The 12,769-nt window shown below is 46.9% G+C and overlaps 1 protein-coding gene across 1 annotated transcript; it reads left to right on the top strand.

The window, feature by feature from the left end:
* The first annotated feature begins 434 nt into the window (after positions 1-434).
* On the top strand, positions 435-11,623 carry LOC101683290 (nuclear RNA export factor 2-like). The gene is made up of 21 exons (XM_045085343.1): positions 435-552; positions 1,781-1,964; positions 2,199-2,352; positions 2,635-2,718; positions 2,834-2,938; positions 3,055-3,135; positions 3,256-3,325; positions 3,472-3,560; positions 3,681-3,788; positions 3,967-4,076; positions 5,479-5,515; positions 5,930-5,998; positions 6,085-6,140; positions 6,280-6,387; positions 6,506-6,564; positions 6,673-6,788; positions 6,881-6,923; positions 7,485-7,557; positions 8,112-8,294; positions 11,380-11,440; positions 11,579-11,623. The coding sequence occupies exons 1-21, from the start codon at positions 540-542 to the stop codon at positions 11,621-11,623; spliced, it is 1,848 nt and encodes a 615-aa protein (XP_044941278.1). The 5' UTR covers positions 435-539.
* Positions 11,624-12,769: the final 1,146 nt, after the last annotated feature.

Here is a 12,769-nt window from a genome sequence, read left to right as displayed (position 1 = left end):
ACCAGCACACTAGCTGGAGGAACACTTAGGATGTGGAGGCAGACCAAAAGGTGAGGACACAATTTCTGTTCCACCACTGTCTTAGCTGAGGAATCCTGGGAAATGTACCTAAACCCTGTGAGCCTAATAGTCATGATCTGAAAAGGGACTGTGGACACAATCATTTTTGGACTTCTGTGAGGAGGTCAAAAAACTCTAGTGAGTCTGCCCAACACTGAGCAAATGCTGGTTGCTGCTGGGCAAGTGTTGGTTTACTTCTCACCCTGTTCTTTCCCTACCATAGCAGGGATGCCACTTCCATGTACTCAATGGCATAGCAATGATGTAGGCAGAATTCCAAACCGACACAGGAAGTAAGTACCATGTGAACACACATGATGTCATAAAGGATACTCACAACCGTTTCTTCGCGGATCAGTTAATACTGTGGTAGAGACGGAGAGGGATCCCAGGCAGCCTGGGGAAGAGGCACCAGCTGATTTCCGATGCTCCTGGCTTTGATTTTGTCAGAACGACGGTGAGACGGGGACCGTGCTGAGATGCAACCCTTCAGTAAGTGGACATGCATGCGCACACACGTGTGTGTGTGGTCTCTCTGGCTTTTTAATCACATGCCCACTCTCCTGTGAGGTTCCCAAAACAAGGCTATGCTTGAGATTGCTCCTGTCTGATTCACCTTGATGAGGGAGGCCTCTGGCCTTGTTTAGGCACCCAACTTAGCTGGTCAGTCTGAGGACTGCTGTAGCTGTTCGCTGGCTCACTTTTAACACTTTCCCCTTGACAACGTTATTTCTGAAGTAATGTCAGTTCTCAAAGATGACTCTGACACCCCCATATGCCATATGCTGACCACGAGCCGTTATTTCCTCCTTTCAATGTATGAGTTTTTCCTTTAATATTCATCAAGCTAGATCATCAAACAAACTTCAACAAATTTTAAAAGAATTGAAATCACACAGAGCACATTCTCTGACCATAATGGACCCATGTTAGAAATCAATAATAGAATGAAAAAGGAAGAATCCCTACACACTTGGAAATGGTAGTTGACATATTATCCCAGTTTGTCATTCAGATCCTGGTTATAGAGGAGTTGAGGTTAGGAAGAGTTGTCCCCTCAGCTGAAAGGCATTTCAGGGTGGGCAAAAAGAAAACTCACTCTGGATATTTCAAACTGAATATTGTTGACAACAAGGCTGGAGGGAGGGGGACAGCTTAGGAGGCTGTTACATCAGTCCCACCTGACATTAAAAGTTGAAGTACACCAGCATAGGAAGTACAGCTTGCTGATTGTTAGTGGGATCAGTTTGGTGGCTGATTGAATTTGGGAAGCATGAGAGAGATTGCCACCCTTGTATTGGTGTGGCTTTTAGACAGGCCTGAGAGAAGGTACAATTCAGATGTCTTCCTAGTGTATGGCTGGTTTCCAGTTTAACCCATGGATGCACAGATCTCTGTTTTTGTTTGTTTGTTTGTTTGTTTGTTTTGGTTTGGTTTTTGGTTTTTTTTAAAATAAATCCTGCTTTATTCTTTAAAAGGTTCAATAAAATTTCCTCCTCCTCCTCTTCCTCCCCCAAGATCCTCCCTGATGGTGCCATCTGTCAAATAAAGCTCTCCTATCTGGACAAGCAGAGGAGTTTCCTTTCTGTGGTTTGGGGGATTGGACCCTTAGGGCAGGTTAACACTTTGCTTGCCCTACCATGGTGTTAGCCTAAGATGGGTACATGGTAAGTGGACCACTGATGTGTCTTCAAACTTGTATTTTTGTTCCCCTTTTGAGAATACGATGATGGTGATAGCTCACCTCAAGGAAGAAAGAACGTTTGGAGTTCTCTCCGAGGTAATTTTGGCAGGAGGAACCCTCGTTATGAACGTGGTGGATATGAGCCTCAGCCTTCACACCTCCAGGAGGATGATGGAAGTGTGCTGATGAGAGATGCCCGGGAGGACCCCCAAATAAGACAGTAAGTGACGGGGCAGACTGGCTTGCATGTAACAGCCCCTGGGACTATGCGACTCTTTCACTCTCCCTGGTCTTCTTTTTCTTCTTTCACTGGAAGACTGAAAGAAGGCCAGAAGTGGAATAATGGTTAAGAGATCCTAATTGTAGTCCTGGTGACAGAGAGGTGAGGGTGTATAGAAGAAGACTTTCTTAGCATTTATGGCCCTACCTCTGTCTTTCCTCTTCCCTTCCACAGCACTCCCTATAGCACCCGGCGTGACAAGAGGAGAGTGAAATGGCAAAATGAAGGCCATATCCATATTACTATGTGGAGAGATAGAAAAACTCCAAGGAGAGGAATGGGGGAGAACACACAAGACGGAAACCCAGGGAGCTGGTTCAAGATCACCGTGAGTGTCTTGGCAAGGTCTGCATTAGGTAGACTATCCTGGAACCTTATAAAAAAGGAAGAGCACATTAAACAACCTTACGTCAATTATTTGGAGGAGATTTCTCTTCTCCATTGGAGGGTCTAGGAGATCCATATTTGGCACGAAAATAAGAAAGAATGCCAGTGGTCCCTTCTTTCAAAGTCCTATGCAGCTCAATATAGAAGGTCAGATAAGAATGCTGTTGGGTCTGTTAATTCTATGTTGTCTCTCCTAACTCCCATCCCTTCTTCTCACCTTTAGATTCCCTATGGGAGAAAGTATGACAAGACATGGCTAATGAATTCAATCCAGAGCCATTGCAGTGTCCCCTTCACTCCAGTGGATGTAAGAGAGGATGGTGAAGCCAGATGAGTGGGCACAGGGAAGTGTGGGTGGGGGAAGCCAACTGAGCCAGAAGACTCTATCCTCCAAAATTATTGTTGCCCCCCACCTCCTGCAGTTTCACTACGCGAAAAACCAGGCTCGGTTCTTTGTCCAGGGTGTTGGCACTGCCTCTGCACTGAAGGATGTCAGCTACAAGATTTATGATGAGGAGAACCGAAAGGTATGTGTTGAGGGCACTACCTCTCCCTAGTCCTGGGGCAGGAAGACAGGGCAGGGGCTGGTTATCTTCTCTGGAATGAAAGTTCTTGGTGTTTACCCCACCTCTCCTTCCTGCAGATAACTATCTTTGTCAATCCCTCCTCTGTACCCTACTCTGTGAGGTATAAGTTGGAGCCAGAAGAAATGGAGCAGCTAAAGGTAATGCAGACTCAAGGCCCATTGCGTGCCCACACCCAGACCCACCCCTTCTTCCTCGAGCCCCTGATTTCCTTATCCCCACCAGAGCCTCCCAGTGGCTCTCTGCGTCTCTCACTGCAGCTGACCATGAACAAACGCTATGACATCTCCCAGAAAGCTCTTGACCTCCAGAGTCTCCGCTTTGACCCAGGTACACTTGACAGCAGTAATTCTTGGGTAGGTGAGGGCACAGGGATCTTTCTGGGAGGGAGACTGAGGGATGGTGATGTGGGGAGGGTTTGGGCTGGTCCTGGACTGCTCTCAGCCTTCTGATTGCCTCCTCTCGGCTTCCTGAAGACTTGGTGGGCCATGATATAGATATAATCCTGAACCGAAGAAACTGCATGACTGCCACCCTGCAGATCATAGAAGAAAATTATCCCGAGGTGAGAGCTTAGGCCCAGTGCTGTTATTAATGGTAGGGGGTGGAACACATGGGGTGGAGGACAGAGTTGTCTCTGAGGCCCTAGATAGTAACTGTCACTCTAACTCTTCTTCACCAACAGCTGTTGTCCTTGAACTTGAGCAACAACAAACTGTATGGGCTGGATGGCCTGTCTGACATCATAGAGATGGTCCCCACAGTCAAGATCCTGAACCTCTCCAAAAATGAAGTGAGAAGAGGGAGCCTGATCAGATTTGGGGTTGACAGTGGGTGGGTAGTGCTCATCAGAGTGGTGGCAGGAGGCAGGAGAAGGTACCTCTGTGGAAAGGTGGGGGCTGGGGGTGCCGGGGCCTGTGTGTGTCCCTTTCCCTGGGACTCCTTTCCTGTTTCTTCCCCGTCCTTCTCAGCTGAACGTGGTGTGGGAGTTAAACAAGATGAAAGGGCTAGAGCTTGAAGAGCTTTGGCTAGAAGGGAACCCCCTGTGTGACACTTTTCCAGACCAGCCCACCTACATAAGGTCAGTGTGAATCCCTGTCACCCTTCCTGGGGACCTTTGGGCCTGGAAGCCTGAACTGTCCCTGAGAATGCAGGTATGCAGGAAGCTGCAGCCCTGGTCCTCGGGAATGACTGTAGGCCCCACCTTCTCCTCTCTCCCTGTCCCTCACCTGTAAGGAGTTTCCTTCCTCTGACCTGCTCACCTGTTCTCCTGGTCTGGGGTCTCTTTCCACCTCTCTGCATTCAGTGTTCTTTAGCATGCCCTCCAAGAGTGTGCTCCAGGAAGCAGGGCCCCTCCTCTTCCCCAGGACCAGGAGTGACCAGCCTTGAGCCAGATGCTGGTGCCCTGGACTGAGAAGGGTCCTCTGTCCTGGGGCCTCATGCTGAGACAGGCTTTCCTACTCCCTGCTAAGATGGGACTTCCCTCCCTTGTTCTGAGAGGGGACCTGCTCTCAGAAGCACTTTCCTCCTCCCTTCCCTCCACACATCACATCATCACAATTGGTCCTTTAGAAAAGCCCTGGGTAGCCCAGCATCGGCACATTTCCTCAGGCCAGGAACCAAAAGTGACAGGCACCGGTGCACAGGGGCCATCAGGAGGGAAGGTGGTGATCAAAAGAGGGGGCCACAGACCCCCAGCTCCATGCTGATCTGGGGCTTGACCCTCTACTCCCTCCAGGAAAGGTCTCCTGCCCCCGTGGCTGCCTCATTTCCCATGCCTGGCTCAGGCTAAGCTCACACAGGTGACAAAGTTTCAGCCAGCATGCAATGGGCCCCCAGCCCCACCAATACCTGCAGGTTTTCCATTCCTACCTTGGGTGCCAGGGCCAGCCAAGGCAGATGCAGGAAAGGACTGCAGCCAGGGAGCCATTGCGCCCTTCTTCTCTCTTCCTCCTGATCCCCACCACTGTGGTAGGGCCTCTTTCCCTTCCCTTTGTTTTGCATTCTCTTCCTCCTTTGTATCTGGTTCCCCTATGTCTCTCCCACCTCTCCCTTTCTACCTTTACTCCCTCTTCTGTCTTCATCCCCCTCCTTCTCCCTCCCTGCCTCATGGGCCTTGCCTCACTCAACCTCCCTGCCCCCCAACATTCTGGGCCATCCCTGGGGTGGGAGGGTATCATGGTCCTGCAGAATGCTGCACCCCTCGTGATACAGCAGAGCGCTGGGCTCCCACTCCATTCCCTCTTCTCTCTAGAGTCTTCAGTGGGGATTTGGAGGAAGAAAGGGAAGCAGGGAGGGGAAGGCAGCCCTGGAGCCTGGGCTCCACATGTTGCTTCTTGTGGCACTGAAGAAGGGAGTCAGAGCAGTCTAGGTGGAAGCTACCCAGTGGAAAGGAGGGGTGGGGGAAGGGAGGGAAAGGGTAGGAGGGAGGCTTGGCAGCCCTGACCTATCAGTCACTTCTTCCTATTTTGGATTTTGGACAGTGCCATCAAGGACTGTTTTCCTAAGTTGTTACGCCTGGTAAGTGACTACACTCATCATTGTCTCTTACTAACATTGATCACCACCACACCTGCTCTCAAGCTCTTTGGGTCTTCTCTAGATTACATGTTTGTGTCAGACCCTTTTCTATTTTAGGGTACCAGCACTCCTGAAAATGACATGAATATGCTCTCTGGAAAAATGTGTGCGTGTGCGCGCGCGCGCGCACACACACACACACACACACACACCCCAGAAAAATAGTTGCATATAATAGTAAATACTTTCCAGACGTCATGTTGAAGACACACACTCTAATCTTGTCCATGTAATTTCCAGTGCGCTTTCATACCTAACCTCTGACCCTCACCCTCTCTTGGGCTCACCTTTTCCCCTGATCATCCAGGGCCACCTCCCTGGTCTCCCCTGCTGACTTCTTCTTCCCTTCTCCAGGATGGCCAGGAGTTATCACCACCAGTTATCACTGATACTGACACACCCTGCTTGTTAAAGCCCTGCAAGGTGAGGGAAAATTGATCAAACAACATTTGGGCTATTACAAGGGAGGTTTTATCAGCCACATAGTCTCAAATGTATTTTGATTCCAGGAAAGCTACAAAGGATCTGATGCCCTGAAGAGTCTAGTCCTGCAGTTCCTGCAGCAGTAAGTACTCCTGGGAATCTGGAGAAGGAGATGGCTAGGACGGGTGAGGCCACCCAAGCTCAGAACTGCTGACTGGGTCTGGAAATCTCATTTGGGGTCCAGACCACAGAAATAGACTGTCCTCATTACTCTCCCACAGGTACTATTTCATCTACGATTCTGGAGACCGTCAGGGTCTTCTCCATGCCTACCATGATGAGGCCTGCTTCTCCCTGGCCATTCCCTTCAGCCCTGAGGACTCAGCCCCGTGAGTAGCAAAGCTCAGACTGTTCCTGGGCCCTGTGGCTCCCCAGCAGACACAGGGCAGCTCCTGGAATCAGCCACACTGGCCAGACCACCACCTTCTGTTCTTCTTTCTCTGCTAGAAGCAGCTTGTGCGAGTACTTCAAGGAAAGCAGGAATATGAAGAAGCCCAAGGACCCCTGTGCGTGTGTGATGGGGAAGACTGGGCATGGAAAGGGGATGTGCAGGGTAATTATAGGTCCCAGGGTGTGGCGACCCAATCTTTGCCTACTTCTCCTCCCCCACTTAGCCCTGTGTGTTCAGCCACTGAAACATACAAAATGTGACATCGTGGGCTCCCTCTGTGTGCTGCCCAAAACACAGCACGATCTCAGCTCCTTCTTGGTGGACATGTGGTTCCAGACGGTGAGCACCTTTGTCCTCCCAAGGGCAGCCCCAGAAAGCCATGGGTGGGTAGGAAGTATAGGTGACTTAGCACCTGGGCTCTTCCCTTTCAGGAGAAGATGCTCTGCTTCTCTGTTAACGGGGTGTTCAAGGAGGGTGAGTGTGCACAGAGCCCCTCCCCAAATGCCCCACTGCTCCCTCCCCGCTGGCTGGGCTCCCTCTCAGAACTGTCCCAGCTTCCCTGATCCCTTTCCTTCTCTTCCTACTCCTGCTGTGTTCTCCTGCCTCCACTCTGTCCCCAAACCATCCTGGTCCAAACTGGCTCTATGCCGGTCTGCCCCACACAGCTTGAGCATTAGGAACACAGTCTGTGGAGTTTCATGGCTGTCATTCCAGATCCTTATTCTGAGAGCTACTTGGGATGGCTACCTAACCTCTAAGTTTCCTCGTTTGCAAAATGGGGCTAACAATAACCACCTCTCAGATAAATCAAATGAACTTGTGGAGTGGTTGTCACAGCACCTGCCACCTGGTAGAGGCCCTGTCACTGGGAGTAGACTGTCCCTACTGTTGCCATCCCCATGCCAGACACCCTGACTCCCAGTGAACAATTGTCCCCTTCAGCATGAGTACCAAAGCAGACCCTGACTGAGGAACACCGTGTGGGCATGTGACGTATGTGTGACTCTAAGAGGGTATTGTTGTTTGTTGTTGAAGTGGAGGGAAAGTCTCAGGGTTCTGTTCGCGCTTTCACCAGGACTTTCATCGCCATCCCTGCTGGCAATTCCAGGTGAGCGCTACGTTGTAGGTGGGAATGTTCATCCCAGCCTGGGCTCAGGGGTGTGGGAGCGTGGTGGTGAAGACATCTTAGCTTTCTCAGTATTGTGGAAAGCCAACAGGTAGATACAAGGAGCAGTCTGATCTGGTGGTTAAGAGTATGGGCTCTGGAGTTAGAGCACTGGGTTCTCTTCTTGACCCAAGCACTCACTGGATGTGTGCGAGATCTTGGTTAAGTCACGTGACCTCTCTGTGATGCATTGTCCTCCTTGGAAAATGGGGATTAGACTGCCCATTCCCTTGGGCTATTGTAAGGGATAAATGTGGGTATAAAATCAACCCTGGGTTGCAGGTTAAGTACACATCTAGTGAGTTTGGTAGATAGTCCCTGCAAAGGTGGGCTCTGTGGAGGGGTGGAAGCACTAGCCAAGGACTCTGGGGTGGGGGGAAGGCACAGAAGGGGTATGGAAGGAATCTGGTTGGTGAGGGGCAGTGGGAGCAGGATCATTGTTGGGGATGTGGAGTTGTACATTCGTCCACTTGTCTGAGGGCCCATTTTCCCTTCAGTCTGTGCATCGTGAATGATGAGCTGTTTGTGAGAGATGCCACCCCCAGTGAGACTCAGAATGCGTTCTCCAACCAAGAGCCTACACTGACCTCCAGCTCCATGCCCACCCTCTCCCAGGAGCAGCAGGAAATGGTGTATGCTTTCTCCACTCAGTCTGGGATGAAACTCGAGTGGTCTCAGAAGTGAGTGGTGGGTGTGCATGGGAAGAAGGATGAGTTGGGGCAATGACTTGGGTGGGGGACCCTGAATCAAAGACACTGCAGGAAATTTGGAAAAGTAACATTTTGGAATAGTTTGCTTCCAAAAAAGAAAAAGAAAGAAAGAAAGTGGGCCCATGGAGAAGGTATCATACTATTATATATGTGAAGGATTTAAAAAATAGTATAATGCTCAATGACATTGTCTTATATATAGAAAATCTGAAAGAGTCCACCAAAAAGCTAATAGAGCTAATAAACTCAGCGAGGTTAGGGATAAAAGGCCACTATACAAAACTCATTTGCATTTCTATGTGCTTGCAATGAGCAGTCCAAAAATGAAGTTAAGAAAACAAGTCCATTTACAATAGCATCAAAGTAGTAAAATATTTGGAAACAAATGTAACAAAAGAAGCACAAATCTTATACTCTGAAATCCATAAAATGTTGTTGAAAAAAAATAAATAAATAGAAAGACACCCCATTTCCATGGGTTGGAATATTGCTAAATGGCTTAATATTGTTAAGATGGCAGTAATACCTAGAGCAATCTACAGATTCAATGCAATCCCTGTCAAAATCCTTCTCTGCAAAGATTGACAGGGTTATCCTAAACTTCATACATAAGTGCATCTTGAGAGAAAAGAACAAAGTTAGAGGACCCACACTTCCTAATTTCAAAACTTGCTAAAAAGGTACAGTAATCAGGACTATGTGGTGCTGGCATATGGACAGTGCATGAATAAAGGAGTAGAATTGAGAGTCCACAAATAAACCCTCACGTTTACAGTCAACTGATAGTCGGTGAGAGTGCTGAAAAAAATCTGTTTAAAAAAAAATAGTCTTTTCAGCAAATGCTGCTGGGGCAACTGGATATCCACATGCCAGACAATGAATTTTGACCCCAGATTCATATCATGTACACATGTAGACTATAAATGGGTCAAAGATCTAAAGTTTAAGAGCTAAAACTATTAAAAATCTAAGAAGAAAACATAGGTGTCAGTCTTCATTAATTAGGCAAGTGTTTCTTTTCTTTTTTTTTTTTTAAAGATTATTTATTTATTTATGTGACAGAGAGAGAGATCACAAGCAGGCAGAGAGGCAGGCAGGCAGAGAGAGAGGAGGAAGCAGGCTCCCTGCTGAGCAGAGAGCCCGATGTGGGCCTCAATCCCAGGACCCTGAGATCATGACCCGAGCAGAAGGCAGCGGCTTAACCCACTGATCCACCCAGGCGCCCGGCAAGTGTTTCTTATATATGACACCAAGAGCAAAAGCAACCAAAAAAACAAAAACAAAAACAAAAAAACAAAAAACAAAAATCAAAACAGATAAATTGGGCTTTACCAAAATTAAAAGCTGTTGTGCACCAATGGACACTATCAAAAGAGTAAAAATCCTGCCAAAGGAATGGGAGAAAATATTTGCAAATCACATATCTGACAAGAATATGTGAAAAACCCTTGCAGCTCAACAGCAAAAGGATAAAAAACCCAATTTTAAAAAGTGGGAAAGGGGTCTGAATAGATAGTTCTCCAAAGAAGATATACGACAGGCCAACGAGCACATGAAAAACTTCTCAGCACCATTAGTCATTAAGGAAGTGCAGATTAAAACCACAGTGAATCACTACTTCACACCCACTGGGATGGCTTTTAATCAATAAAATGAATGACAACAAGTGCTGGTGCAGATGTGGAGCAATTGGAGTTCTTATGTATTATTGATGAGGATATAAAATGGAGCAGTGGTTGGGAAAAACATTTTGGCAGTTCCCAAAAATGTTAAATATGGAGTTACCTTATGAACCAGTAATTCCATGCCCAAGTATCTAATGAAAACATCTGTTCACTCTAAAACTTGTACAGGAAGGTTCATAGCAGCATTATTCATAATAGCCAAAAAAAGTGGAAACAACCCAAATGTCCTTTAGCTGATGAATGGATAAACAAATCTGGTATGTTCACATGGTAGAATATTATTCAGTCATAAAAAAGAATACAGTTCTGTTATATGCCCTGCCATGGATGAACCTTGGAAACATGCTAAGTGAAAGAAGCCAACCTCAAAAGGTCACATATCACATGATTCCATTTATATGAAGGGGCCAGCACAGGCAAATCCCCAGGGACCAAAAGCAGATTAGTGGTTTCCATGGTCTGGGGAAAGGGGAGGAATAGTCATCTCTAATGTTTAAGGAGTAGGTTTTTTGTTTTTTTGTTTTTTGTTTGTTTGTTTGTTTGTTTGTTTTAGGCGATAGAACTATTTGGGAATTAGATCATGGTGATGGTTGTGCAGTCTTGTGGCTATACTAAGGAAACACTGAATTGTACGCTTTAAAATGGTATGTGCATGCAAAAATAATAAAATGGTATGCACACAATCTCAATAAAAATGACTGGAAACTTGAACTTTTAAATTTCCCATTTATTTTCTTGAACATCTTTTTATTTATTTATTTATTTATTTATTTATTTATTTTCAGCATAACAGTATCATTATTTTTTCACCACACCCAGTGCTCCATGCAATCCGTGCCCTCTATAATACCCATCACCTGGTACCCTGACCTCCCACCCCCCCTGCCACTTCAAACCCCTCAGATTGTTTTTCAGAGTCCATAGTCTCTCATGATTCACCTCCCCTTCCAATTTACCCCAACCCCCTTCTCTCTAACTCCGCATGTCCTCCATGCTTTTTTTTATGCTCCACAAATAAGTGAAACCATATGATAATTGACTCGCTCTGCTTGACTTATTTCACTCAGCATAATCTCTTCCAGTCCTGTCCATGTTGCTACAAAAGTTGGGTATTGAACATCTTTTTTTTTTTTTATCAATATATAATAAGTTCCCTTTTTTCTTCGGAAAGGGTCTATTTTTTCTGTTTTGAATTCTAATGGGCATGAATGCCAGTGATAGACATTTTCACTAGGTCTTTCCTCATCATTGCACATAGTGATCATTCCGGTACATGCATCCCAGCAAAGAACTGGCACTGATTTAGCATCCCACGGTCAGCCTGTCTGTATTGTGGTACTAATGGAGATCACCTGTTCTTTCCTCTCCAGGTGCCTTCAGGACAACGAGTGGAACTATACCAGAGCTGGTCAGGTCTTCACTATGCTCAAGGTGAGGTCTGGGAATCATTAAGCGGGCTACCGATGGGCATTTCTGGGCCTTCAGTAAGGCCAAGAAAATGGAGGCTGGGTGGCCTGGGAATGAAACTCCGGATCTGGCTCTTCTGATGTCCCAACTCTTTCCCTCCAGAATGAGGGCAAGATCCCAGAGGAGGCTTTCAAGCAAACCACCTAAAAGAAAGCCTTAGATGTCCACGTCATCACTGTTTCTCTTTTCTCCAGCCTAAGGCTATACCCATGACTGGGGATGGAAGCCTGGCTGACCAAGAAATCAAAAATTACCTTGCAGGGCCAGGTAACATAAGCACCCTGAAGGATCAGTTCTTCCACGTACTTTCCCCACTCAGGATCACTGTTTATTTTTCATAATAAAGAGTTATGTTGCACGTTGTATGCTGTGTGTCCTGGATCGCTCTTCTCCTGCCCCAACCGTGAACCAGCGAGTCCAGGACTGAAAAGGCCTGTCCTCTTCCCGACATTGTTCACCCTGGCACAGCAGGTACACAGGCTTGACTCCACAGGTAATATGTCAGTAAATTCTGCTGAGAAGGTACACACACTAATTCCAGGGATTGGCCTTTGGAAACAGTGTGACTCAGATGCTCTACCTGGAGGCCTGCAGAAGCAGGCATGTGGCCTGGAACAATAGGGGCTTTGCAAGGGCTGCCTACCAGCTAGTGAGTTCAGTGGAAGGAAGGAAGATGAGGACTCACATGTATTTACTTCTTATTCCTAATCACTTGGATGCATTCAAAGGCATACCATCAATAACTTTATAACTTGCACACAGGTGAATAGGAAATGGGCCTTTTCACACCTCTCACCACGCTTGCATTTGTCTTTTCATCTATCCACTGTACTGCCCCCTTCCCCTCTCTGAAGATGCACTGTGGGAGGGGTCTCACTTTAGCTCCTGAGAGTGAGGGAGAGTCAACCTGCTTGCCCAGTGCATTTTTTAGAGCGGTGACAAAGGTGCTCCGTGTCCGTGTGCTTGAGGGGATCAGACATTTAGTTTCACTTCCAGGCAAAGCGCAATAGCATGTTACCTCACTTTATGGTTGATTCTGTGAGACATTTCTCAGGGATCAGCAATTGAATGTTCAGAATCACAGGCAGAATTTGCAAGGGACCCTTGTGCCATTTGTTCTCCACATTTCTATAACGTTTGGACTCTAGACCATAGCAAGAATAATTTTTGAAATTAAAATAATAGCAGTACCAAATTTCACATTACCATCCTATAAATTATGGTACAGGTGAGTTACCACCAGTGTACAAGTTATGCATCTTTGGCAGGTCTCACATAAGTCATATGCTACCA

This window comes from Mustela putorius, unplaced genomic scaffold (assembly GCF_011764305.1).
Source record: "Mustela putorius furo isolate JIRA1106 unplaced genomic scaffold, ASM1176430v1.1 tig00000842_pilon_pilon_pilon, whole genome shotgun sequence".
Classification (NCBI taxonomy): Eukaryota; Metazoa; Chordata; class Mammalia; order Carnivora; family Mustelidae; genus Mustela; species Mustela putorius.
This window is presented reverse-complemented; position numbering and strand designations above follow the sequence as displayed.

What these genes read in the sequence shown, in the direction of transcription:
- LOC101683290 (XM_045085343.1), top strand. An exon ending in TCCCCTTCACTCCAGTGGAT is followed by an intron (nt 2,719 to 2,833) that starts GTAAGAGAGGAT and finishes CACCTCCTGCAG; the next exon opens with TTTCACTACGCGAAAAACCA. An exon ending in GAAGAAGCCCAAGGACCCCT is followed by an intron (nt 6,565 to 6,672) that starts GTGCGTGTGTGA and finishes TCCCCCACTTAG; the next exon opens with CCCTGTGTGTTCAGCCACTG.